Raw genomic sequence first — 25,408 nt, 5'->3', positions numbered from 1 at the left:
CAGATGACAGGAGTTCAGTGGCTCAAAAGGAGGTTTCATCAGCTGGGTGAGAATGACATTGAGATCCCATAACACTGTAGGAGGTTTGACGGGGGGGGGGGGGGGGGGGGGCTTTGAGAAAAGCAAACCTCTCATGAAGCGAACAACTAAAGGCTGTCCTGAGATTGGCTTACCTTCCACACGGTAATGGTATGCACTGATTGCGCTAAGGTGAACCCTTACAGAGTTGGTCTTGAGACTAGACTCAGACAAGTGCAGAAGGTATTCAAGCAGGGTCTGTGTAGGACAGGAGCGAGGATCTAAGGCCTTGCTGTCACACCAGACGGCAAACCTCCTCCATAGAAAGAAGTAACTCCTCTTAGTGGAATCTTTTCTGGAAGCAAGACACGGGAGACACCCTCCGAGAGATCCAAAGAGGCAAAGTCTACGCTCTCAACATCCAGGCCGTGAGAGCCAGAGACTGGAGGTTGGGATGCAGAAGCGCCCCTTCGTCCTGTGTGATGAGGGTTGGAAAACACTCCAATCTCCACGGTTCTTCAGAGGACAACTCCAGAAGGAGAGGGAACCAGATCTGACGCGGCCAAAAAGGAGCAATCAGAATCATGGTGCCTCGGTCTTGCTTGAGTTTCAATAAAGTCTTCCCCACCAGAGGTATGGGAGGATAAGCATACAGCAGGCCTTCCCCCCAATCCAAGAGGAAGGCATCCGATGCCAGTCGGCCGTGGGCCTGAAGTCTGGAACAGAACTGAGGGACCTTGTGGTTGGCTCAAGATGCAAAGAGATCTACCAAGGGGGTGCCCCACACTTGGAAGATCCGGCGCACTACTCTGGAGTTGAGCGACCACTCGTGAGGTTGCATAATCCTGCTCAACCTGTCGGCCACTGTTGTTTACGCCTGCCAGATATGTGGCTTGGAGCAACATGCCGTAACGGCGAGCCCACAGCCACATGCTGATGGCTTCCTGACACAGGGGGCGAGATCCGGTGCCCCCCTGCTTGTTGATGTAATACATGGCAACCTGGTTGTCTGTCTGAATTTGGATAATTTGGTGGGACAGCCGATCTCTGAAAGCCTTCAGAGCGTTCCAGACCGCTCGTAACTCCAGGAGATTGATCTGCAGATCGCGTTCCTGGAGGGACCAGCTTCCCTGGGTGTGAAGCCCATCGACATGAGCTCCCCACCCCAGGAGAGATGCATCCATAGTCAGCACTTTTTGTGGCTGAGGAATTTGGAAAGGGCGTCCCAGAATCAAATTGGACCAAACCATCCACCAGTACAGGGATTTGAGAAAACTCGTGGACAGGTGAATCACGTCCTCTAGATCCCCAGCAGCCTGAAACCACTGGGAAGCTAGGGTCCATTGAGCAGATCGCATGTGAAGACGAGCCATGGGAGTCACATGAACTGTGGAGGCCATGTGGCCAAGCAATCTCAACATCTGCCGAGCTGTGATCTGCTGGGACGCTCGTACCCGGGAGACGAGGGACAGCAGATTGTTGGCCCTTGTCTCGGGAAGATAGGCACGAGCTGTCCGAGAATCCAGCAGAGCTCCTATGAATTCGAGTCTCTGTACTGGGAGAAGATGGGACTTTGGATAATTTATCACAAACCCCAGTAGCTCCAGGAGTCGAATAGTCATCTGCATGGACTGTAGAGCTCCTGCCTCAGAATTGTTCTTCACCAGCCAATCATCGCGATAAGGGAACACGTGCACTCCCAGCCTGCGAAGCACTGCTGCTACTACAGCCAGGCACTTCGTGAACACCCTGGGTGCAGAGGCGAGCCCAAAGGGTAGCACACAGTACTGGAAGTGACGTGTGCCCAGCCGAAATCGCAGATACTGCCTGTGAGCTGGCAATATCGGGATGTGCGTGTAGGCGTCCTTCAAGTCCAGAGAGCATAGCCAATCGTTTTCCAGAATCATGGGAAGAAGGGTGCCCAGGGAAAGCATCCTGAACTTTTCCTTGACCAGATATTTGTTCAGGGCCCTTAGGTCTAGGATGGGACGCATATCCCCTGTTTTCTTTTCCACAAGAAAGTACCTGGAATAGAATCCCAGCCCTTATTGCCCGGATGGCACGGGCTCGACCGAATTGGCGCTGAGAAGGGCGGAGAGTTCCTCTGCAAGTACCTGCTTGTGCTGGAAGCTGTAGGACTGGGCTCCCGGTGGGCAATTTGGAGGCTTCAAGGCCAAATTGAGGGCGTACCCTTGCCGGACTATTTGAAGAACCCAACGGTCGGAGGTTATAAGAGGCCACCTTTGGTGAAAAACTTTCAACCTCCCCCCGACCGGCAGATCGCCCGGCACGGATACGTTGATGTCGGCTATGCTCTGCTGGAGCCAGTCAAAAGCTCGTCCCCTGTTTTTGCTGGGGAGCCATGGGGCCTTGCTGAGGTGCACGCTGCTGACGAGAGCGAGCGCGCTGGGGCTTAGCCTGGGCCGCAGGCTGGCGAGAGGGAGGATTGTACCTACGCTTACCAGAAGAGTAGGGAACAGCCCTCCTTCCCCCATAAAAACGTCTACTTGAGGAGGTAGATGCTGAAGGCTGCCGGCGGGAGAATTTGTCGAAAGCGTTATCCCGCTGGTGCAGCTGTTCTACCACCTGTTTGACCTTTTCTCCAAAAATGTTGTCCGCTCGGCAAGGGGCGTCCGCAATCCGCTGCTGGATCCTATTCTCCAGGTCGAAGGCACGCAGCCATGAGAGTCTGCGCATCACCACACCTTGAGCAGCGGCCCTGGACGCAACATCAAAGGTATCATATACCCCTCTGGCCAGGAATTTTCTGCACGCCTTCAGCTGCCTGACCACCTCCTGAAACGGCTTGGCTTGCTCAGAAGGGAGCTTGTCCACCAAGCCCTCTAACTGTCGCACATTGTTCCGCATATGGATGCTCGTGTAGAGCTGGTAGGACTGAATCTTGGCCACGAGCATAGAGGAATGATAGGCCTTCCTCCATAGGCGCCCCGTATAAGAGGCTTGGGGAGGCTAAGCCTCCCCAGCCCAGCTGTGACCTTCCCCTTGGCCCCGCCTACCTCCTTCTCTGAATGCAGCCGGAGACAACACTCTGGACGAAATCTTCTGCTGCCCGCTTCTGTTGAGCAGCGCAGCGGCAGCCAGGAACGAGACATACGATCCGCTGCCTGCCGTTGCTACTCTCCACAGCCAGCATAACATAAGAAGAAAAAGAAGCACGGGGCTGCAGCAGCCTTCAGACATGCGCTGTCGGCTCTGCCGGTCTCTGCCCTGTGATGTCAATTTCCCGTTCCGGGGGCAGAGGACCGGCAGAGCCGACAATGCATGTCTGAAGGCTGCTGCGGCCCCGCGCTTCTTTTTCTTCTTCTGTCAGCGCTGCAGCAAAGAGGCCCGGGCTGGAGGGAGAGAAGAGAACGTGGCCACTGGCTGGAAACAGGAGGAGAGAGAGGGAGAGCAGGGGAGAGCCAGGGGCATGGAAAAAAGCAGGGGAGAGCCAGAAAGAGATGGGGAGAGAAAGAGGGGCCATGGAAAAGAGCAGGGGAGAGCCAGGGACATGGAATAAAGCAGGGGAGAGCCAGAGAGAGATGGGGAGAGAAAGAGGGGCCATGGAAAGGAGCAGGGGAGAGCCAGGGACATGGGAAAAAAGCAGGGGAGAGCCAGAGAGAGATGGGGAGAGAAAGAGGGGACATGGGCAGGAGAGAGAGAGAGAAGCTGCTGGGGAGAAACTGGGGGAGATCCTAGCTGTCAGACTGAGAAATGCTGGCTGGATGAAAGGAGGGAGAAAGAGGAAAAATGCTGGGAGGAGGGGGCAGAATGAGGGAAGAAGCTGGTAGGGAGGGAAAGAGGAAAGACACTGGAAGGATGGGGTGAGAGAGGACATGCTGAATGGAAAAGGGTCAAGAGAGAGAACTGTCTAGAAGGAAGGGGAGATAGAGGGAGACAATGGATGGAAGGATTGGGAGAGGGTAATGGGTGGAAGGATGGAGAGAGAAAGAGGGATGACACTGGATGGAAGGGTAGGAGAGAAAGAAGGAAGGTGCTGGACATGGATGGAGGGGAGGGAAGTATATGCACATGGATGGAGGGGAGTGAGGAGAAATGCTGGATGTGGATGGAGGAGAAACTGTTGAATTTAAGAGCTGGATCGGGATGCTGAAGGATAGGGACAAGGCTCCAGATGGTAGACAGGACGCATAAGGACACAGGAGGATGGTGGACATAGTGAGAGAAAAAATATCAAATGGAAAGAAGACGCTGCATAAAACAGAAGACACTGGGACCAAAGCGAATAGAAAAACTAAATGATCAGACAACAAAGGTAGAAAAAAGTATTTTATTCAGAATTTATTAAGTGGAATATGTCAGCTTTTGGAAATGTGCATCTGTGATGTTTTGCATGTAAGTTTCAATTTTTCTAGTATAGTCTGACTTCTTAAGGTAACTTTCCAGTTCAGTATTTTGCCTTCATATCTGTTGTGTCATGTGTTTTTCATGTGATCAAGGTGCAGTATTCTGCTAGCATGTAGTATTTTCAGCCCTTTTTGGGTTTTTTTTTTTTGTTTCACTAGGTTGTGCACTGGTGTTTTAGAGCCCGGTGTAATTACAATGCTGCCTTTCCATGCATAAGGTTGTAGCTTGTCCTGTCCTTGGAATTAGTACTGTTATGGTTTGGTAAGGTTATGAGTGTGCTTTTGCACAAGTTTGTGTATAGTGTTTTGCAGTGGAGAGATTGTGTATTGGCCTTACTGAGGTGGCACCAAATCATCAGAAAGGGTTTTAGAACCAAAATCATGACACACTACCTCTTGAAGGATCTACATATAGTCATTCATAAAAGGAGCTAATTGTGAACACTTTCTACCCTAAAAGGGTGTTTTGTGGCTCTACATGAGAATTGTGATATTATGATCCCTTGTTTCATATTGTTGACGGTCTGCATTTTCCGTATGGGTGGTATATTGGTTTATTAGGGTCTGCCCAGTGTTATGGTACAGTAAGGTTTATGAGTGTGTTTTTGCACAAATTTGAGCATAGTGTTTTGCAGTTGAGCAATTGTGGTTAGCACATGCTTTGAGCAACCACTTTATTCTTTGACATATGATACATATTTAATATCTAAATTTAATAAAAGGTATTAATTGTGACTTATTTTTTACTTATTTTTTTTTATGTTGTCAGACAATTATGGATGTAAGCCCTGCCCCTGGCCCCACCCCTAACCCCGCCCCCTTTAGCCTCCCCAAACAGTTGGGCCACCGACCGCCTATGCCTTCCTCCCAAAGGAGTCTAAGGTTCTGGAGTCTCTGCCCGGGGGCGCCGAAGCATGCTCTCTAGAACTCTTAGCCTTCTTTAGGGCCAAGCCGTCAGTGAGAACAAGCAGCCTGCTTGTCCTCGGAGAAAGCGAATGCTACATACCTGTAGAAGGTATTCTCCGAGGACAGCAGGCTGATTGTTCTCACATACCCGCCCGCCTCCCCTTTGGAGTTGTGTCTTCCCTTGTCTTTGTCTTGCTATATATGGGACTGACGAACACGAGCCGGTTCGGGCGGGAAGACGGTCGCGCATGCGCAGTGCGCATGGGCGCGCGAGGGCTAGCAAAGGCCTTTGCTAGTGAAGATTCCGATTGGAGGGGGCTGCCGTGGACGTCACCCATCAGTAAGAACAATCAGCCTGCTGTCCTCGGAGAATACCTTCTACAGGTATGTAGCATTCGCTTTTTCTGCTCAGACCAGTGTGCAGAACACACCTCCCATTCTCTCAAGTTCTGTAGCAAAAAGAAAAAAAAACCTGGCATTAATCCTCTCAACTAACCATTCTGCATTGGGGCAAACTAGTTAAATGCCTTATTACCATTCATTTTAACAAGCTATTTACTAGCTTCCTATGCGCAAATTCACACAGCGTTATTTTCTGCATGAAACAATAAAATTGCGCGCAGACGTTTCCCTGTGTGCTTCTACCCATGCTAGCTTTCTGCATTGACCCCTAGGTCTCCATGCAAAGTGTGAAGATACAGTGCCCAGTGCAGTCTTCTGTCACCCCTTAGTGACCACTAAAGTAGGAGAGTTAGCAAAGAGACCCATATCTGTCTTGGCTAAATAAACCATAATATTCCATGCAGAATTTTAAAGTGTAGCGACATTCCATGTAGAACCCCAAAGAGTAGCAAGATTCTAGGATTCTAAAGAATAACAAGATTCCTTGCAGAATTTCAAAGTGTGGCAACATTCCATGTAGAACCTCAAGGAGCAGCAAGATTCTAGAATTCTAAAGAATAACAAGATTCCATGCATAATTTCAAAGTGTAGCGACATTCCATGTAGAACCCCAAAGAGTACAAGATTCCATTCAGAATCCCAAGCACATAAGTACATAAGTGTTGCCATACTGGGACAGACCGAAGGTCCATCAAGTCCAGCATCCTGTTTCCAACAGTGGCCAATCCAGTTCACAAGTACCTGGCAAAATCAGGTTACTGGAGATGGGCTGATCCAGTCCCATCAATAATCCCAGCTTGGGTCCCAAGACCCAGCAAAATAAGGACTTGCTCAGTCGGCACCTGGAGCCTCGCTAATGGGTCAGATTTTGGGGATTCCAGAAGGAAGGTGCACAGGATATATGGACCTCATGTACTGATCATTTACAGAAGTGCTGAGGGGGTAGTTTTGAAGCAGAGATGGCTACCTGGCTAAAAACTGTTGGAAATTATGCCTACAGTGGTTTAAAACATTAAAATAAGGCTGGAAAAATATTGAATCCCTCTACTAACAGTGTCTTAATAGATGTTCCACAGTGAACTAATGGAGATCACAGACTCGTGTGTCCATGCACCTATGTGGATCTTGGAAAAAAAATAGATATGTCCGACGCTCCTTCACCCTCCAGACCTGTGGAGGGTAAATCTATAAAGGGGTGCCCCATAGCTGGTTAATACTGCACTAATTCAGTGGCGTAGCCAGACTGCCAATTTTGGGTGGGCCTGAACCCAAAGTGGGTGGGCACAAAATTTTCTCTCTACCCCCCTCCCCCAGCAAAATTTAGTCACACTAATCAGATGCATTTGTCACACAGGGTAAAGTGCTGCTTTTCAGTGCATCAGATTTCAATTTATTTAATAGCCTAACACCCTTTTCAGTGAGCTTTCAGGTCACTGCCCCTGCAGCGAAACAGGGGCAGTGACGTAAGAGACGGGAGGAGCCTGCAGAGCCAGCAGCCAATGCCTCAAGGCTGCCTGCAGTGCCGCGCTTTTTTTTTCAACATATTTTGTCGTTAGTGCTCAGCTCAGTCAGCTGAGCACTTCTTCTTTTGTAGCGCCAGCCCTGCTGCTCAACAGGAAAAGCAGCAGTGGCCGGCAATGGGAGCAGGGGCTGGCGCGAGCCTGGAGGAAAAGTGGGCGGGCAGTGTGTGTGGGCTTGGGTGGGCGGGCCACAGCTGAAATTGGGTGGGCCTGGGCCCACCCAGGCCCACCCGTAGCTACATCCCTGCTGCACTTAACCGACTATGGTGTAGCCGGAAATCCAGCGCCGAATCCCGGACAGGACCTGGCATTGAATTTCCAGGCATTACGCCAGTGTCGGTCAACCAAACACTGAGCACTGTCGGCTGAACATTGATCCCCCAAATCAGTAAATTACACTATCTTTAAGATTCTGATATCCTACCGAAACCCCCACAGTGTCAACTTCCAGAGGAAATCCACAGAAGTCTGTGAAATACAGTCGTTTGATTTACGATTCCAGTGAATAGAAGTGTCTTGTCAGACGTTAAATGCTGGACCGTTTTACTTTCTTCTCAAGATTCAAAAGCACAAAATAATATAGCTGGAGAATTCTGCAGGCCGTTTGACCACCCGTCTGCTGGAGAATCTCATCCTTCCAGGAAGCAGGGATTCTAAAGAGACTCAAAAATTTTTCAGCAAATACTTTTTGCATAATTAACATTCCTCTGTTAACTGCTGCCAAAAACAAACTGGCTTTATATTACACTGCATAGCTAGAGAGCTTGTAATCTCTTATTTTCAACAACAAGAAAGTGCTTCCAATCAGTGAACCAAAGATCCTCACATACCTCAGTAGTTTGGGGAAAAAGAAACCAGAGCGGACACAAACCCAAGAGGCAAAACGAAGCAGGCCATGGGCTTTGTTAACTGCCCAGTTGATGTGGTATTTGCATACCAGCTATGACAAAATCCTTGAGGTATTCATCAACCTATATCAAGATAGCAGGTATCGAAGAGGGAACACCTGTAAGGCTGCTGCAAGAGTGTTATAAGTACATAAGTATTTATTTATTAGGATTTATTTGCTGCCTTTTTGAAGGAATTCACTCAAGGTGGAGTACAGTAAGAATAAATCAAACATGAGCAACAGACAATTACAGCAGTAAAAATATTCAAACAACAATACAAAGTATAGCATGGTATACTACTTACAATGTCAACAAAATACATAGTAGCATAGTAAATGATGGCAGATAAAGACCTGCACAGTCCATCCAGTCTGCCCCACAAGATAAATTCATTTTACTTGATATGCGATACTTTATATTGATACCTGAGTTTTATTTGTCCTTGCCATTCTCAGTGCACAGACCGTAAAAGTCTGCCCAGCACTCCTCTTGTACTAAAATTTCTGAAGCTAATGTTGCAGCTCCTTAAAATATCCATCCATATCTATTCAGCCACGATCAGGGCATAGACCGTAGAAGTCTGCCCAGCACTGGTTTTGCTTCCCAATAACCAGCGTCGCCACCCAATCTCCGCTAAGATTCGTTGGATCCATTCCTTCAAAACAGGATTCCTTTGTGTTTATCCCACGCATGTTTGAATTCCACTACCATTTTCATCTCTACCACCTCCCGCGAGAGGGCATTCCATGTATCCACCGCCCTCTCTGTGAAAAAATAGTTCCTGACATTACTCCTGAGTCTGCCCCCCTTCAACCTCAATTTGTGTTCTCCAATACGTAATAGAACATTTTAATTCACAGTAAAGGGTATAAGCAAAGATGGAACATATAGATAGGTTAGAGAGTAAGAAGAGTTAGAGAGTAAAGTGACTAATTTAAAGAAAGGTGCATATGAGATCAGAGAGATGGTTAAATATTATATCAACTAGGGCAGGAGTGGATAAACATGAGTACATAAGTATTGAAAATACTGGGACAGACCGAAAGTCCATCAAGCCCAGAATCCTGTTTCCAGCAGTGGCCAATCCAGGTCACAAGTAAGATCCCAAAACAGCACAATACATTTTATGCTGCTTATCCCAGAAATAAGCAGTGGATTTTCCCCAAGTCTATTTTAATAATGGACTATGGACTTTTTCTTTAGGAAGCCTTCCAGGCCCTTTTTTAACCCTGCTAAACTAACTGCCTTTACTACATTCTATGTCAACGAATTCCAGAATTTAATTACACATTGAGTGAAGAAACATTTTCTCTGATTAGTTTAAAATTTTTAAAGAAATGAAGCAAATTGGTGAGGTATGATGTCCCTCAGCTAAACCCAAGCTGACTCTGTCCCATTAAACCACGTTTGTTTATGTGTTTGGTTATTTTATTCTTTAACTCTTTATGTCTTTCAAAATAATTCACAAGCAACATGGGAAAAATGATCAAATACAAAAATTCAATAAGGAAATAATATAATAATCCTTCTCAGACCACAACTGATAGGGAGCGTTACCAGTAAGGAAAAAAGAGATTCTTGAGGAAACAAATAACAATAATATTCTAAAGGCCTTAATGTGAATTAACCCAGATATTTCTTAAAGGCTGCCCTACAACTCGAGAAGTATCACTAAATTTAAGTTGATAGGAAAACAGAAATGGATCATATTATTACTTTGTTATTTTCTTTAAGTCAAGGAAGGCCCTAACTGATCAGGAACAAAAAAAACATATTTTATCCCTAAATATTTAAGCAAACATTTACGGTAATTAATACAAAGGTAGCTCAACGATAAAGCTTCCAGTTTCATATAAGCATTTTTCATTGACCTTTAGTTGGTCCAGTAACATCAGGGAACAACCAAACTTTTTTTCCCATTGTGTATTATGAAAAAAGAAGCCTTAACACAGCATTTAGATCTTGCTCAAAGATGAACAAAATTATTAATGTAGCTCTCTCAGTCTCCTCATATAAAGTTAACTCCTCGCCCTTGACTCTTCTCTGAAGCTATCTTAGAAGGTATAAAGTAGATCCGATTCACAGGAGGTATAGTTTCAGAGGTCAACTTCAGAAGCTCTATCAAGTATCTCCTAAAAACGTTCATCGGAGATATCACCAAGGACTTAGGAAAGTTTAAGACTACGATTATAATTCTCTAATTGTTCTATCTTTTGATGTAATAGCAATTTGATTTTAATTATTACAGCTGTAGACTCTTGCACAGTTTTCAGCCTTTCCTTGAGGTTCAAAATTTGAGTAGAGAACTCTTGCTTAGGAATCAACAGTACTCACAAGTATGGAAATCTCTCAAATAGATTGAGAAACTGTCCAATCCGGCTTCTGAAGAATAGACCAAATACTTTCCAGTGTTACTGCCATGGGCTTAGCACACTCTCCTTCAATGGTAGAGTAAGAACTTCCAATGTTCTTTCCCCCACACTCTCCTTCAATGGTAGAGTAAGAACTTCCAACGTTCTTCCCCTCACCTTTCCTCCCAGCTTCTTCACCCCAACTGGAGCCTTCTGCTGCAAGAAGTTCTTCCGGAGTTGCTGGTGCCTGCGGTTGCATCAGCGGTGAGATGCACACTGGGGGAAACAAGGTAACATCAAGCCCCACAGGACCAGGCTCTTCTCCACCCAGAACCATCTAAGTATTGACCTCTGGGGAAGTAGTCCTGACAACCCCCTTCCGTTTGGTGTGCGGCATAGGTAGAAAGAAACAATAGAAGGTAACAAACCACAGCAAATACTAACTCTGAGGCAAATGCTACCAGCTCACGCCACCATCTTGGTCACTGCCCCGTGTTTTAATCTTTACAATAGTTTCTATCATTTTGCCCGGCACTGACATCAAGGCTTATTGATCTGTAAATCCCTGAATCCCTCCTGAAACCCTTTTTTAAAATTGATGTGATATTGGCCACCTTCCAATATTCAGGTACTATTGGTGATTTTATTTTTTTTGAGTTCTTTCAGTACCCTGGCATGTATACCATCTGGTCCAGGTGATTTACCACTCTTTTGTCAATCTGGCTCAGTACATCTTCCAGATTCACCAAGATTTTTCCAATTCCTCCATACTGTCACCCTTGAATACCATTTCTGGTACAGTAGCTCTCTTACATCCTCTTTAATAAAAACAGAAGTAAAAATTTAATTTAGTCTCTGCTATGGTCTTGTCCTCTCAGAGTGCTCATTTAACTCCTTGATGATCCAACATTCCATTTGACTCCCTCACAGCTTTCTGTTTCTAATTCACGTCAGCTCTACGGTTGGTATAAATGTCTGAAGCTGCAAAGTAGGTTTGTTTAAGGTGGCTTCTTCTTGCATTTTCTGATTTCTTTATAGAATAGGTTTGAACAGGTGCTTTCCTAGCACTTGGATCAATGCAGCTCCTTATAGATTTACCCTCCACAGGTCTGGAGGGTGAAGGAGCGTCAGGCATATCTATTTTTTCCAAGATCCACATAGGGACATGGACACACTAGGGTGTGATCTCCAGTAGTTCACTGTGGAACATCTACTATTAGTGGAACATCTACTGTTAGTAGAAGGGTGAGACATGTTCCAGCCTTATTTTATGTTTTAAACCACTCTAGGCATAATTTTCAACAGTTTTTACCCAAGTAACCTTCTCTGCTTCAAAACCACCCTCTTACCGCAGCTGTAAAGTTATTCAAAGTTTCGATACTTTGGCAACCTGTGACACGGAAGATTCACATGCCAGGAAAGTTTCAATGAGGGATCAGAGGAGGCAGGTTGGGGATGGGGATGGGGGGGGGGGGGGGGGGGGGGAAAGATGCTGCGAAATGGGATCTATTCTCGGATGTACGTTCTGTGATCCAGAGCTCCCAGCCTGACCGGTTGGACAGGTTTTTATTCTTTGTACTTCCTCTTGATTATGTGAAGTCAAGCATGATCTCAGCAGCCTGAAAGAGGCCAAAACAGACCCACTGATTATGAGGGATGGTTGGAGGGAGCCCCTGGCCAGAGTGACAAGGTGATGTTGCCCCTCGCTGAGGAGAAGTAGTGGGAATATGTCACCTTCTCTTCTTGCCAGGGCGTGGGATAGCAACTACTGACTCCTGGGTGCCTGGGCAGGAGGGTAAGAATATAAGAATAGCCATACTGGGTCAGACCAATGGTCCATCTAGCCCAGTATCCTGCTTCCAGAACAGGCCAATCCAGTCACAAGTACCAGACAGAAACCCAATTAGTAGCAACATTCCATGCTACCAGTGGCTTTCCCATGTCAATCTCAATAGCAGACTATGGACTTTTCCAGCAGGAACATGTGCAAACCTTTTTTAAAACCCAGCTATGCTGCTGTTTACTATGGCCTCCTACGGTGAGTTACAGAGCTTAACTATTCTTTGAGTGAAAAAATATTTCTCTTATCTGTTTTAAAAGTATGTAACTTTCATGAGTGTCCCCTGGTCTTTGTACATTCTACACCACTCAGGATTTTGTAGACCTTAATCCTATCTCCCCTCATCCGTCTCTTTTCCAAGCTGAAGAGCCCTAACCTCTTCAGCCTTTCCTCATACGAGAGGAGTTCCATCCCCTTTAATGTTTTGGTCGCTCTTCTTTGAACCTTTTCTAATTTCGCAATATCTTTTTTGAGATATGGCAGCCAGAATTGAACGCAATACTCAAGGTGAGGTCGCACCATGGAGCGACGCAAAAGCATTATAATATTAATACACAGGCATTATAATATTTGGGTGGGACCAGACCAGACTGGAGGTGGGTTACATGTATAATGGAGGTGGGTTACATGTATAGAATAAAAGGGGGGGGCGAGCTGGGGGGCTTGATCTCTTTTTTGTTCATGCTCTTGCCCATCCACCCTCTGGGGAAGGCTTTTGGGCATGGGTGTGGAAGGACTGGGCTGTTACAGCTCGGGAGAAGCATATCTCTGAGCCAGTTGACACCCAATGCGGAGGAACACAGAGCTGTAAAGAACGGGGTGTGGGCTGGGTCTGGATGGTCAGCTGAGAGCCAGGAACTGGATATGCAGCAAGTGACAACCATCCATACATCCATCCAACCTGGTAGGCCAAAAAGGCTCGAGTGTGCTGGGTGATAGGTGGAGGGGAGGGAGCATACGGGCTGCCTTGATTGTGCTTCTATTTGGGGGCCCTGAAAGGGCTCCGAGTCATCATAGCGCAAAAGTAGGATGGGTTGGGCCTGGAATTTTGGGACGATGCAAGATGTCCGCACAACTACCCCCCCCCCCTTTTATATAGCTATGTGGTAACCCATTCACTTTGTATTACCACGCGGCTTTGTAAAAGGGGGGGGGGTTAAATTAGTTTACGAGCTATCAAGTATGAACTAATGAGCCTTAACAATCCATAATTGCACTTAATTGGCATCTGCTTGTACCCCGAGCGCCTAAACCTCGTAGCGTGCACTCAAAGGGGGCATGGGCAGGGGAGGAGCATGGGAAGGTAAGAGGCAACCCAAGAGCTGTCATTTACACGCCCATTGGTTTATTACTGTGCAATTGTGTTGTTGCGTCAACAACACAATTGCACAGTAATAAACCAATGTGAATGGCCAATGCTGAACTAGTCTCTTCATTAATAAAACCATGTGTGTGTGTGTGTGTGATGCCCTCAGAAGTTTTTAGATTTTATCCACCACCAAGCGACACCAAAAAAGTGAACAGGGTTTCGTTTCCTTTCATCGGGTCATTTCAGAACCGACACCAACTTGTCTTTAATTATTACAGCTGTAGACTCAGCCCTTCCTTGAGATTCGAAATTTGACTGCGTAGGAATCAACAGTACTCGCCGGCATGGTCCGTCATCGTTTCTGCAGGCTGCCTCCGGACGGCGCCAGAAACGTTCCCTCAGCTGTGTCCTGTCTGCTCTGACACAACTACCCAGTGTCCGCGTAGGTGAGATGCAGCAGAGGAAACACTTCCAGGGCCAGTCAGAGACAACCCGCAGAAACGATGAAGGACTGCCGAAGGGGAGGAGGGAAGGAAGACAGTGTTACTGGACTGTTGGGGGTGGGGCAGAAGAAGAGTAGAGGATGCCAGCTTGTGTGCAGGGAGGGCGAGAGAGATGCCAGTAAGCAGGCAAGGGGGAGAGGGACGAAGATAGCAAACCACGGGAAGGGGGGCAGCAGTGAGGCCCTTAAGATTGTTTGCCCCAGGCCCAACTTTGTCTGTTAGTGGCCCTGCCCTCTCTCGCTTCCTGTGCATTTATAAAGAAAGGTATTTAAAATGTCTCTATCGTATCTTCCCTTTCCCTCCTCTTGTGCATTTATACCACAGAGGTAATTAAGGAGGTCTTTTAGCAAGGTGCGCTAAACGTTAGAGTCGCCAAAGCATTCCTATGGGCATCTCTAATGTTTAGCGTGCCCACAATTTTAGCAGGCGCTAAAAACGTGAATGCGCCTTAGTAAAAGACGCCCTAAATGTGTCTATCATGTCTCCCTTCTCCAGTGCAGGTATTTAAAATGTCTCCATCATATGTTCCCTCTCTCACTTCCTGTGTGTTTATGCCACAGGGTATTTAAGTATCTCTATCATATTTCTCCTTTCCTTCCTCCTGTGCATTTTTACGCTTTATGACGAAGACCACTGATCATTTTAGTAGCTGCCCTGTGGTCTGACTCCATCCCATTTATATCTTTTTGAAAGTGCTGTCTCCAGAATTGTACACAGTAACCTGAGGGTCTCACCTTCAAAATCTGCACCCTGACTCACAAAATAATCTACGGTGAAGCCCCTGGATACGTGACAGACTTGATCAACTTACCAACTAGAAACACATCAGAATCAACACGAACATATCTAAATCTTCACTACCCAAGCTGCAAAGGCCTCAAATACAAATCAACTTACGCATCCAGCTTTTCCAACATAAGCACACAACTGTGGAACACATTACCAAAAGCCTTGATGCACGACCACCTAAACTTCCGGAAATCACTAAAAACTAACCTGTTTAAAAAGGCATACCCTACCGATCCAACATAAATGCCTGATCTCTGCAACACAACAAAACTAAAGAACGTAATGGACATAACACAACTCTTCCGTTGTACGATTTCCTAGTGTGGCTGTGCCACATGAACTTTATCTTACCACAACATCACTTTGTATTTGTTCACACCGGAGCCTGCAAATGCCTCTCCGGTACTATGTAAGCCACATTGAGCCTACAAATAGGTGGGAAAATGTGGGATACAAATGCAACAAATAAATAAAATAAATAAATGCAGACACATCATCCCCTCCTGGTCCTGCTGGCCATTCCTCTCCCTATGCACCTAAGCATCCTTCTATCCTGTTCTTCTTTCTCACACAGAACTATTTCTCCCCCTATACTATCCCTCTCCCTCAGGCTTTTACAGTCAAAATACATGGGTGACCCTTCATTTTTCAGTATTAACTGTCAATCCTAGACCTTTTTTCAAGCTTCCCTAGATCCTTCCTCATGTTATCCAGACCATCAGTGGTGTCCATCCCATTGCAAATCCCTTCTGCAATGTGGCTTACATAAATGTTGAAATGAGCCAGACCAAGAACCGATTCTTGCGGCATACCACTGGCAACACCCTTTTCCTCTGAGTGAGCTCCATTTAGCACTACCTTCTGTCACTTCCCACTTACTTATTTTGGGACACACTCTGAGGGTGCTCAGTTAATTTATAAAGTTGCCTATGCAGAACCACATCAAAGATCTTGATAAAATCCAAGCACATTAAATCTAGCGTGTTCCCCAATCACCCGGTCAAAGAAATGGATCGGGTTCATCTGAAGAGGCCTGTCTCATGAAATTAGACTGCTTTAGATCCTGTGACACCCTCCCCCTCCCACAGATGTTGTGAATGCATGGAAAAGGCAGGGCTCCTTTACCCTCAGTGCACACTACCCTCGATCTGAGAACTGGTGAGTCTCCTTTCTGTTCTGTGTATACTAACCCCAGTCTGAGGAAGAGGCAAGCCTCATTTAAATATGCTCATTTCTGCTCTGATGTAGAGGCAGGTCTCCTTTATACACTGATTCCAGCCTTGAGGAAGGCAGGTCTGCTTTATACACTGATCCCAGTCCTGAGGAAAAAGCAGGTCTCCTTTACACACTGATCCCAGCCCTGAGGAAGTGGCAGGTCTCCTTAATACACTGCCCACACTGATTCCAGCCCCGAGGAAGAGGCAGGTCTCCTTTATACACTGATTCCAGCCCTGAGGGTCAGGTCTCCTTTATTTACTGACCCCAGTCCTGAGGAAGGAGCAGGACTCTTTTATACACTAATCCCAGCCCTAAGGAAGAGACAGGTCTCCTTTGTACACTGATCCCAGCCCTGAGGAAGAGACAGGTCTCCTTTATACTCTGCCTACACTGATTCCAGCCTTGAGGAAGAGGCAGATCTCCTTTCAACTCATGAAAATTAGTACAGGGTCATACTGTGGGACATATTGTTTACCTGGTACCTACAGGGAGAAATCTTTCTCCCTTCCTGCACTGGAAAAATATCCCATGTCTTTATGTACACATATCACTGATATGATTTTTTTTTTAACTCGACCACACCAGATACTCTCAAAATCTCTTCTCCAGCTTCATTTACTTCCTTTTCTGCTCTTAGCTTTAGCCTTAATAGGTGCCTTCTTTCTTTTTCCTTTTCTGTAGTTCCTGCAGAGTGGCAATGGACTTATACCTATAGGCTGTCTTCCCCCTGCTCTTAACCTCTCCATGCAGTGACCTGGCAATGGGGTACAGACAAACCCCAGAAGCCAAACCAGTCCCTTACCGCTCAGCAAGAAGTATGACCCCCCCAGAATGGGGAAATTCTTTAAACTAGAAATTCAAGGGTCAGGTGTATAAGAAGGAAGTCCCGGAACAGGTGTCTCCCTGTCCCAGTGTGTCCTGTAACACTGAGGCTTCTTTAGTGTCACACCATCAACCAAGTAAGAAAGAAACTCACCAGAAAGAGCAGGAACCACGACTTCCATTGTCCAAAGCATTGATGGAGAGGATTCATGGGATAAACCCAGAGCCTGATCCGAAGACAGGTAGGATCCTCTGAGAGACTTCACCAACCTGATACCTTGCTGGAGTTGAAAGGGCTCCCTGACAGACTGCACCAGCCCAACACCCAAAGAGATACCCACCAGGAGAAGGAAAGAATTGCCAAGAGACTGCACCAGCCCAGCACCCAGAAAGATACCCACCAGGAGAAGGAAGGACTTGCCAAGAGACTGCACCAGCCCAGCACCCAGAAAGATACCTAGCAAGAGAAAAACAGAATTTGCCAAGAGACTGCACCAGCCTGGCACTCAGACACAAATCCACCAGGAGAAAGAAAGAGTTGTTAAAAGACTGCTGAATCCGACACCCAGAGAGATACCCACAGGAGAAGGAAGAACTTGCCAAGAGACTGCACCAGTCCAGCACCCAGAGAGACACGCAGCAGGAGCAGGAAGGAAGGTTTTCCCCAAGACACAAAACAGCCTGGTGACTGCAGGAGCTCTCTGTCTGTCTGTCTCTCTCTCTCTCTCCTCAGGCCCTCTCTCACTCACTCACTCTTCAGTGTGCCCAGGGACAGCTTGCAGGTGAAAGAGTGAGGCTGTGAACTTTCCTGCTAGTGAGGACTTTACCCTAGGCCTGCCTATTTTCTCATTTTCATGGTCTCCTCCCTCACAGAAGGAGGAAGTAAAAGAGAGCAAACCAGAGCCAGTGACACAAATACAAGGGACAGCACCACAGAGACCCACACGCATGAGACAGCAGAACCAAGTGCAAGCTTCACACTCAACACAGGACAGTGGAAGTATCACATGGGCCCATGTCAAAAAGGTATCCAGGGCACACATAGAGTCCAAGTTTACTCACTCACACAGACTTGTTTTGCAAACTGGAATCGCCCCTTTGTGTCAACAGAAAAATGAAACTTTCTATAGTCCAGAGAATGGCAACACTGACTTAGCCTTCCTGCTTCTGAACAAAGAGCCCCTGTTATCAGGACAAAACCTCCTAAGAGCCCCTGTTGTAACAGGGTTAGGAGGTTTTGTCCTGATAACAGGGGCTCTTGAGAGAGCATGTCCTGTTATTGAGGGGTTCTCAGGAGAGAGTGTCCTTAAAACAGGGGTTCTTAGGAGTTTTCTCCCGCCTTATAAGGACACCCTCTCCTGAGAACCACTCAGTAACTGCACTCTTTCAACAGCCCCTGTTTTAAGGACATACCCATCCAAGTGTCCTTCTTATAAGGACACCCTCTCCCGTGAACACCGCAGTAAAAGGACACTCTCTCCAGGATAAAACCTCCAAATAGTCTCTGTAATAAGGACACCCTCTGTCAAGAACCCCTCAGTGAAAAGGACACTCTCTTAACCCCCTTTTTTTTAATGCATAACACCCCAAGAATTCCTTGTTATAAGGACATCCTCTCCCTCCCCCCCAAAAAAAACCTTAATAAAAAGAAGTGCTTTCTTTCAAGCCTCTATTATGAGGACATCCTCTCCCGAGAATACCCATCTAAAAAGGACATGCTCTGTTATAAGGACATACCCTCTCCCATGTTCCCCTTTGACAGAATATGTTCATTTGATATCCTCTGTTATAGGGACACATCTAGAGAATGACATAGGGACAAAGTTTGTCCTCGTGGGTTCTGTCTCCACCCCCACTCCAGTCCCGCAGGTTCTGTGTCCGTCCCCGTCCCATCACCCACGGGCTCTGTCCTGATCTGCAAAAGCCTTATGATTTTATATTTAAATCTGTTTATTAAAGTATAAAAAGGAACAATATGCTGTGCAACTGTTGTGCATAAATTACAAATAGAAAACAATAATAACGAGCAGCTACAATAACCCCCCTACCCTTCCAACCCAACAATAGCTGACTTCTACTACCCCAAGGAATCCTAATCCACCCTGTTCAAATGTTCAGGGGTACAAAATACAACCCGTTCTGTATGCCCTAGCAGGGGAGAAATATGCCCTAAGAAGCACTGTTATGATTTTTTAATCTATGGATGAATAAGTCATTAACAATCTCAGGATTCAGTCTAGCTCTCCTGTCTTCCACAGTCCCTCCTGCAATAGAAGATGCACTGGTAGCAGGAATGTACAGGATCCCCCATGCATATTTTTCTAGCTGTGGCCAGCATGTTTACATGTTTTTCCAAAAGAATCACAATATTGTTGTCTGCATCACTCAAACATAAATAACAGTCCAGTTCATTAACAGGCTTCAAAGTAGAGAATGACAAGGGGACAAGGTTTAATCCCCATCCCCATGGGCTCTGTCCCCGTGTCACTCTCTAGACACACCTTTCTGAGTCTCCTATTTTATTTATTTATTGCATTTGTATCCCACATTTTCCCACCTATTTGCAGGCTCAATGTGGCTTACAGAGTTCTGTTATGACATTGTCATTCCAGGATAGCAGATACAATTAGTGATGTACAAAGATTAAGTGAGGGGAAAAAAGAGGAGAGTTGGGTGGGTAAGTGTAGAAGATAGATTTTCTTGACTCGTGTTGGTGCAGTAGTTTAGTAAGGCTGTGGGTTTTCTTTGTAGGCCTTGTCGAAGAGATAAGTCTTCAAGGATTTATGAAAGTTGGTAATTTTGTCAGTAGATTTCAAGTCAGTAGGTAATGCATTCCACAGCTGCATGCTCATGTAAGAGAAGGTAGTGGCATGTATCAGTTTATATTTTAGTCCTTTGCAGCCGGGGAAGTGCAGGTTGAGGTACTATTAGAAGGCCTGTTGCACCTGCTACCGTGGTATTTACTGAGGGTCTAAGGACTGCAAATGGGATTTTGCTGGGAACTTGTTACCTCAGATGGCCACTGCTGAAAACAGGATAGTGGGTTAGATGGACCTTTGTTCTTAAATTCTTATTTTCAATCAAAATGCATGACAGAGATTTAGACATATCCTTCCCCCCCCCACCATGCATATTCATGAGAGTTAGCTCCCAAACTAGGGGGATCTTTTACTAAGGTGCGCTGGTGTTTTTAGCGCGTGCTAAAAATGCCAGTGTGCCATACTAAAAGACCCCCTAGCCATTTGCAGCCCTCACTAGAAGTGAATGCTGCTACACCTCCTGAGACCTTTTGCAAGGACACCCCAGTCTTGCCTGTGGTTATGCTGCCTCCCTGTGGACATTCAGTTTTAAACACCCTGTGCTGCCAATGTTAATTTCTGCGTCCCCACTGCCACTTTCCTTGCTACAGAAGGGGACCTGAAGCTGCTCAAATGAATTACAGGACTGCAATTTCACTCAGGTCAGCATGACACTCGGATCCATTCCTGGTTTTACCCCCAGGGCAGCCTGGGGTTTGTAGTTTGCTGTATCTTCTCAAATCTATCCTGTGGGCCCCAGAGCCAGTATTCAGGATATCCACAATGAATATGCATGAGACAGATTTGCAAACACTGGGAGTCTAATGCATGCAGACTTACCTTAGGCAAATTTACTGCAGATATCCTGAATTCCCCAGGTCAGGTTTGGGATGCTTGGCTTTACAAAAACAGGAACTACAGATCCAGGGACCCAGACTAAGGCACTTGTTTGGGGCTTTCTTTTGAACTCCCAGCAAAAAAGCATCATGGGAATTGTAGTTCAAGCTAAGCTGGGTGCTGGCAATCCTGGCCCGCATCAGGGGGAAAGGTTCAGAAGCAATAGTCACTTCTCCAGCTCACCTGCACGTATTGGACTTCACATGATATTGGGACTCACCCCCAAGTACCTCACAGTTAACAGCAGCAAAGGAGGAATGGCTCCAGATCACTGGATACAGCTGAGCAAGGCCTGGGCTTGCCCCATTGCATGCAGGGATTTGTAGTTGAGTTATCCCATGAATTACACATGCACTCAGGCAATGGTAATAAACCGAGGACTGTCAGCCTGTTCCCCTGTGGGGCAGTGTGCAACCCTCCCCACCCTGCTTTCACTTCTACTTCCTGGCACTGCTTTGTCATTCCTTATCGGATCCTGCTCCAGGTCTCCAGCACGCCTCACCACCGCCTTCTCTCTCCTCCCTACCTACCATGGCTGCTTTCCAGAGCCCAGTTAGGGCTTGTGACCCAGTCAGCTGTGCCAATTCACTGGTTCAAAGGTGGTTCCCATCACACAAACAAGCCTGGTGTAATTACTATATCCCAGATGTTGCCCTTTCCCTGCATTTCTAAAGGAGTATTTTAATGTCTTACAACATTAAATAGCTCTATAGAACTAGAGAAGAAATTACAACATCTGGAAAGTTGTGCATACCAGTCTGTGTAGTATGGGAAATAAAGCTGTGGATCTAGAAAGGCTGTGATGGAAGAGGCCGATTTGGATTTGGTGGCAGTCACGGAGACATGGTTCACAGAGAACCATGACTCAAGGTTATACCAAGTTGTAATCTATTCAGAAAGTACAGGAGGGTGATTGGCTTTATATACAAAAGATAATATCAAAAGCTACACAACTGCAGGGTTTACAGGGTGAGGAAGAGGCACTGCGTGTCAATGTGGAAAGAGGTCCCTGACTATGCATATGTATGAGATCATGTGCATACTCAGTATAGGCTAATATATACATAGTAGATGATAGCAGAAAAAGACCTGCACGGTCCATCCAGTCTGCCCAAGAAATTTTCCACTTTTTTGTGTATACCTAACCTTGATTTGTACCTGTCTTTTTCAGGGTACAGACCGTACAAGTCTGCCCAGCACTATCCCCGCCTCCCACCATCGGCTCTAGCACAAACCGTATAAGTCTGCCCAGCACTATCCCCGCCTCCCAACCACCAGCCCTGCCTCCCACTGTACCACTTTTTTGTGTATACCTTACCTTGATTTGTACCTGTCTTTTCAGGGCACAGACCGTACAAGTCTGCCCAGCACTATCCCCGCCTCCTACCATCAGCTCTGGCACAGACCGTATAAGTCTGCCCAGCACTATCCCCGCCTCCCACTACCGGCTCTGTTATCCAATCTCAGCTAAGCTCCTGAGGATCCATTTCTTCTGAACAGGATTCCTTTATGTTTATCCCACGCATGTTTGAATTCCGTTATCGTTTTCATCTCCACCACCTCCCGCGGGAGGGCATTCCAAGCATCCACCACTCTCTCCGTGAAAAAATACTTCCTGACATTTTTCTGTGCACACATTGTAAATATCGTGACATTCAGGCTGTAGGATCACCAGGAAAGGTGTAACATTGTATCCGTCCTCCCACAGGCTCCCAACAGGAAAAGAGCAGAAGCCATTCTCACCTCGTTTCATTTTATTCAAACACAAATATCTTTTTCAAGCATTTTACTAACAGGACAGAGAAGTCACATCTGTAAATGTCCAGCACCGCAGACTGATCTGCTCTTGGATTTAAAGAAGAAAAATCCTTTTCCAATTACTACTATTTATCATTTCTATAGTGCTACTAGACGTACGCAGCGCTGTACACTTGAACATGAAGAGACAGTCCCTGCTCGACAAAGCTTACATCCTGGGACATGTATTTCCAGTCCCACAATACCTTGGAAGAACATTCAAATTGAATTAACTGTTTTTTCATCTGCTGATGGACTTGGAGAGAGGTCGCCATCTCCAGGAGCAGGGGACGCCAAGACCAGTTAACTCCCAAGGCATGCAGAAGCCACCACAGCCCAGGCCATAGCAGCCCCTGTCCCCAACAACATAGAAACATCAAGAGCGCTCTCACAATAGCAGTAATATCCCTTCCTGACCCTCTTCATTCCACCTTCCAGAGTTCGTCGATGCGGGAGGGCTGGGTCACCGACACAGCGATGAGCACCTGTGCAAGGTAATAGGATGCCATGACAAGCAGCTGGGCATGGGGTAGTGGGAAGCAGAATTTATCCACTGCCAGAATTCCATCAGACACCATGAAGCTCAAGGCACCTGCTGCGGAAGAAACACGTGCCTGGGAGCGGCCATAGGGGGTCCGGCGTGCTCCCGTCAACGCCCGCCACACCATAGCAGCAATCAAGACAGTGTAGGCACCAGCTGCGTAGACCAGTATTCCCTGCAGGTAGGGGAGGAGGAAGACATAGGCGGAACCACCAAGCACAGCCAACAGCAGGAAGAGGCGAATCTGGAAAGGTCGCAAGCCAAAGGCGAGGATATAGAGGAGGTGAGCAAGTCCAAACAGTACCATCCCTGCAAGAGATAGGGATAAGAAGAACACTAAGTTTGTTTCATTGCATAACCCCCCTCCACCTCCCCCCCAATCTTGGTGAACAGAAGGCCAGCAGATAGTTTAATAACCACCAGCAGAGCCAGGCTTACCGTGGAGAAAGAGGTCAGGCCAGACGAGGCAAGCATCCCCAGCAGCAGAGAACAGGAGACCCAGCAAGATCTTCCAGGCGTAAGGTGAGGGCCCCCCCTGGCTAATACCGTGGATGAGCACAAAGAAAGTCAGGCTGAGGATGGGGAGGCACTTCATCAGAGCAGAGAACCAGCCCGGCTCCAAGGGGGGCGGACAGAGGGTGAAGAAGGCAGCAGAGCTCAGGACAAATGGCAGCAGGCGGAGAGCATGGCTCCTGACCTGGTGACAAAAAGGGAGAGGTTTCTTCAGAAGAGGTGGCAGAAGCCCTTGCGCCCATAGCTAGGAGCCTCCCATCCTGGGGTGCAGGGGGCATCTCATCTACCCCACTGTGGGGGGCAGGATCACCCACTTCACACTGATGAGCTGCTAGAAATTCCTCAGTAAGTTACAGCTCTAGTCTTCCGCCATCACACAAGCTAAGAAAATGGCAACTGTTAATAAACATCCACCTCCTTTCCTAAAGCTAACTGGGAACTCTGGATCTTAGGGGACTGATATCCTGTGCCATGAGAAACGGTTACCCTGGTTCTTAATGGCAAAAATTTTAGGTGATGTCAGGAAAACAGTTTCACCCCACACCTTTAAGCAGGTCCTGGGCTTCCTCTCGAGAGCAGCGGAGACCAGATCCGAGCAGGTATTCTCCCCTCCTCTAGCATCAAACAGGCCAGAAGGAGGAAGGCTCCAGCATGGGCATTGGATATGCCAAGAGTGGCACACTACTGGATGGGCACAGCCATCCCCTCCCCCTCCAGCAGGTGTTGTAAAAACCCTACCAGGCAGTCCTAAGTGCACAGGTGGCCACTGGCAGAGACAAGGGAGATCTAAGGCTTCTAATGGTATCTCAGTGGATCCTACTGCTTACAAAGCAAAATATCCATAGATGGAGACTGCCAGTCTGAAGCATCACTACCCACTAGATTCCCATGGCATTTCTCCCCTTTATCATCTCTCACCTCCAAAATTGCCCCCCTATTAGTCACTCTGTTGGCACTGCAGGGGATACAAGAGTTCCCTTTACCAGATCTACCCGACCAAATGGGGATTAGACTCACTGTGGCCAGGGTTTTCTTCGTCCTTCTGCCATTAGGTTCCAATAGATCCATGTTCTTCAGCCGTTGGAGCGAGTGCGAAAGATAGGACAGGAATTTGAAGGGGATGCAGATTATCAGTTACTCTTTAACCTGCCAAGTGTACCTGTGGACTTTTAACTTTAACAGCTGATAAAGGGGATCTCCTGGGATGCTATTACAGGCAAGATGGAGAGAGAGAAGGCAGGCTGCATTTGCACCATTATGATCAATCAGATACCAGGGATTGCCTAAGAGGCCTGCATCACTTTGCATTTGTCCACATTAGAATTAGAAATGGGACTTGATATACCACCTTTCTGAGGTTTTTTGCAACTACATTCAAAGCTATTTACATATATTCAGGTACTTATTTTGTACCTGGGGCAATGGAGGGTTAAGTGACTTGCCCAGAGTCACAAGGAGCTGCAGTGGGAATCGAACTCAGTTCCCCAGGATCAAAGTCCACTGCACTAACCACTAGGCTACTCCTCCACTCAAATTTCATCTGCCATTTGGATGACCAGTCTTCAAATTTCCTAAGGTCTTCCTCCAATTTTTCACAGCCACACATTTTAACAACCTTGAATAGTTTTGTGTCATCTGTAAATTTAATCACCTTACTCGTCATTCCGATTTCCATATCATTTATAAATATATTAAATAGCACCAGTCCCAGTACAGATCCCTCTGGCGCTCCACTGTTCACCCTCCTCCATTTAGAAAATGACCATATAACCCTACCCTCTGTATGCCGTCCAATAACCAATTCCTAATCCACAACAGAACATTATCTCCTATTCCATGACTCTTTAATTTTCTCAGGAGGAACCAGAATATAAGAATGATGTGCAAGTGTGAGGTAGCTCAGAAAGAAATAATAGACAAATGCTCT

At 46.7% G+C, this 25,408-nt stretch overlaps 2 protein-coding genes across 5 annotated transcripts in view; both read right to left on the bottom strand.

Moving 5' to 3' along the window:
* The window catches only part of PTPRH (protein tyrosine phosphatase receptor type H), an 88,040-nt gene extending 70,310 nt beyond the window's left edge, over window positions 1-17,730 (bottom strand). For all 4 annotated transcript variants that reach the window (XM_030197856.1, XM_030197859.1, XM_030197858.1 and 1 more), the window contains exon 1: window positions 17,090-17,730. In XM_030197856.1, coding sequence (XP_030053716.1) covers window positions 17,090-17,146 — 57 coding nt within the window. In that variant the 5' untranslated portion in view covers window positions 17,147-17,730. The remainder of the gene's footprint in view (window positions 1-17,089) is intronic.
* A 4,648-nt stretch (window positions 17,731-22,378) lies between these two features.
* Window positions 22,379-24,614, bottom strand: TMEM86B (transmembrane protein 86B). The gene is made up of 3 exons (XM_030195411.1): window positions 24,499-24,614; window positions 23,407-23,665; window positions 22,379-23,277 (listed from the first exon to the last, which is right to left on the bottom strand). Exons 1-3 carry the CDS (start codon window positions 24,547-24,549, stop codon window positions 22,850-22,852), a joined length of 738 nt encoding a protein of 245 aa, XP_030051271.1. The 5' UTR covers window positions 24,550-24,614; the 3' UTR covers window positions 22,379-22,849.
* Between the last annotated feature and the right edge of the window lie 794 nt (window positions 24,615-25,408).

Source organism: Microcaecilia unicolor, chromosome 3, assembly GCF_901765095.1.
Source record: "Microcaecilia unicolor chromosome 3, aMicUni1.1, whole genome shotgun sequence".
Classification (NCBI taxonomy): Eukaryota; Metazoa; Chordata; class Amphibia; order Gymnophiona; family Siphonopidae; genus Microcaecilia; species Microcaecilia unicolor.
This window is presented reverse-complemented; position numbering and strand designations above follow the sequence as displayed.

Bases quoted from the DNA above. Each gene is read 5' to 3' on its own strand.
- TMEM86B (XM_030195411.1), bottom strand. From the start codon at position 24,549: ATGGATCTATTGGAACCTAATGGCAGAAGGACGAAGAAAACCCTGGCC. The intron at 23,666-24,498 runs GTGAGTCTAATC...TTTTGTCACCAG, and splicing joins CGAAGAAAACCCTGGCCACA to GTCAGGAGCCATGCTCTCCG. The intron at 23,278-23,406 runs GTAAGCCTGGCT...TATCTCTTGCAG, and splicing joins GCCTGACCTCTTTCTCCACG to GGATGGTACTGTTTGGACTT.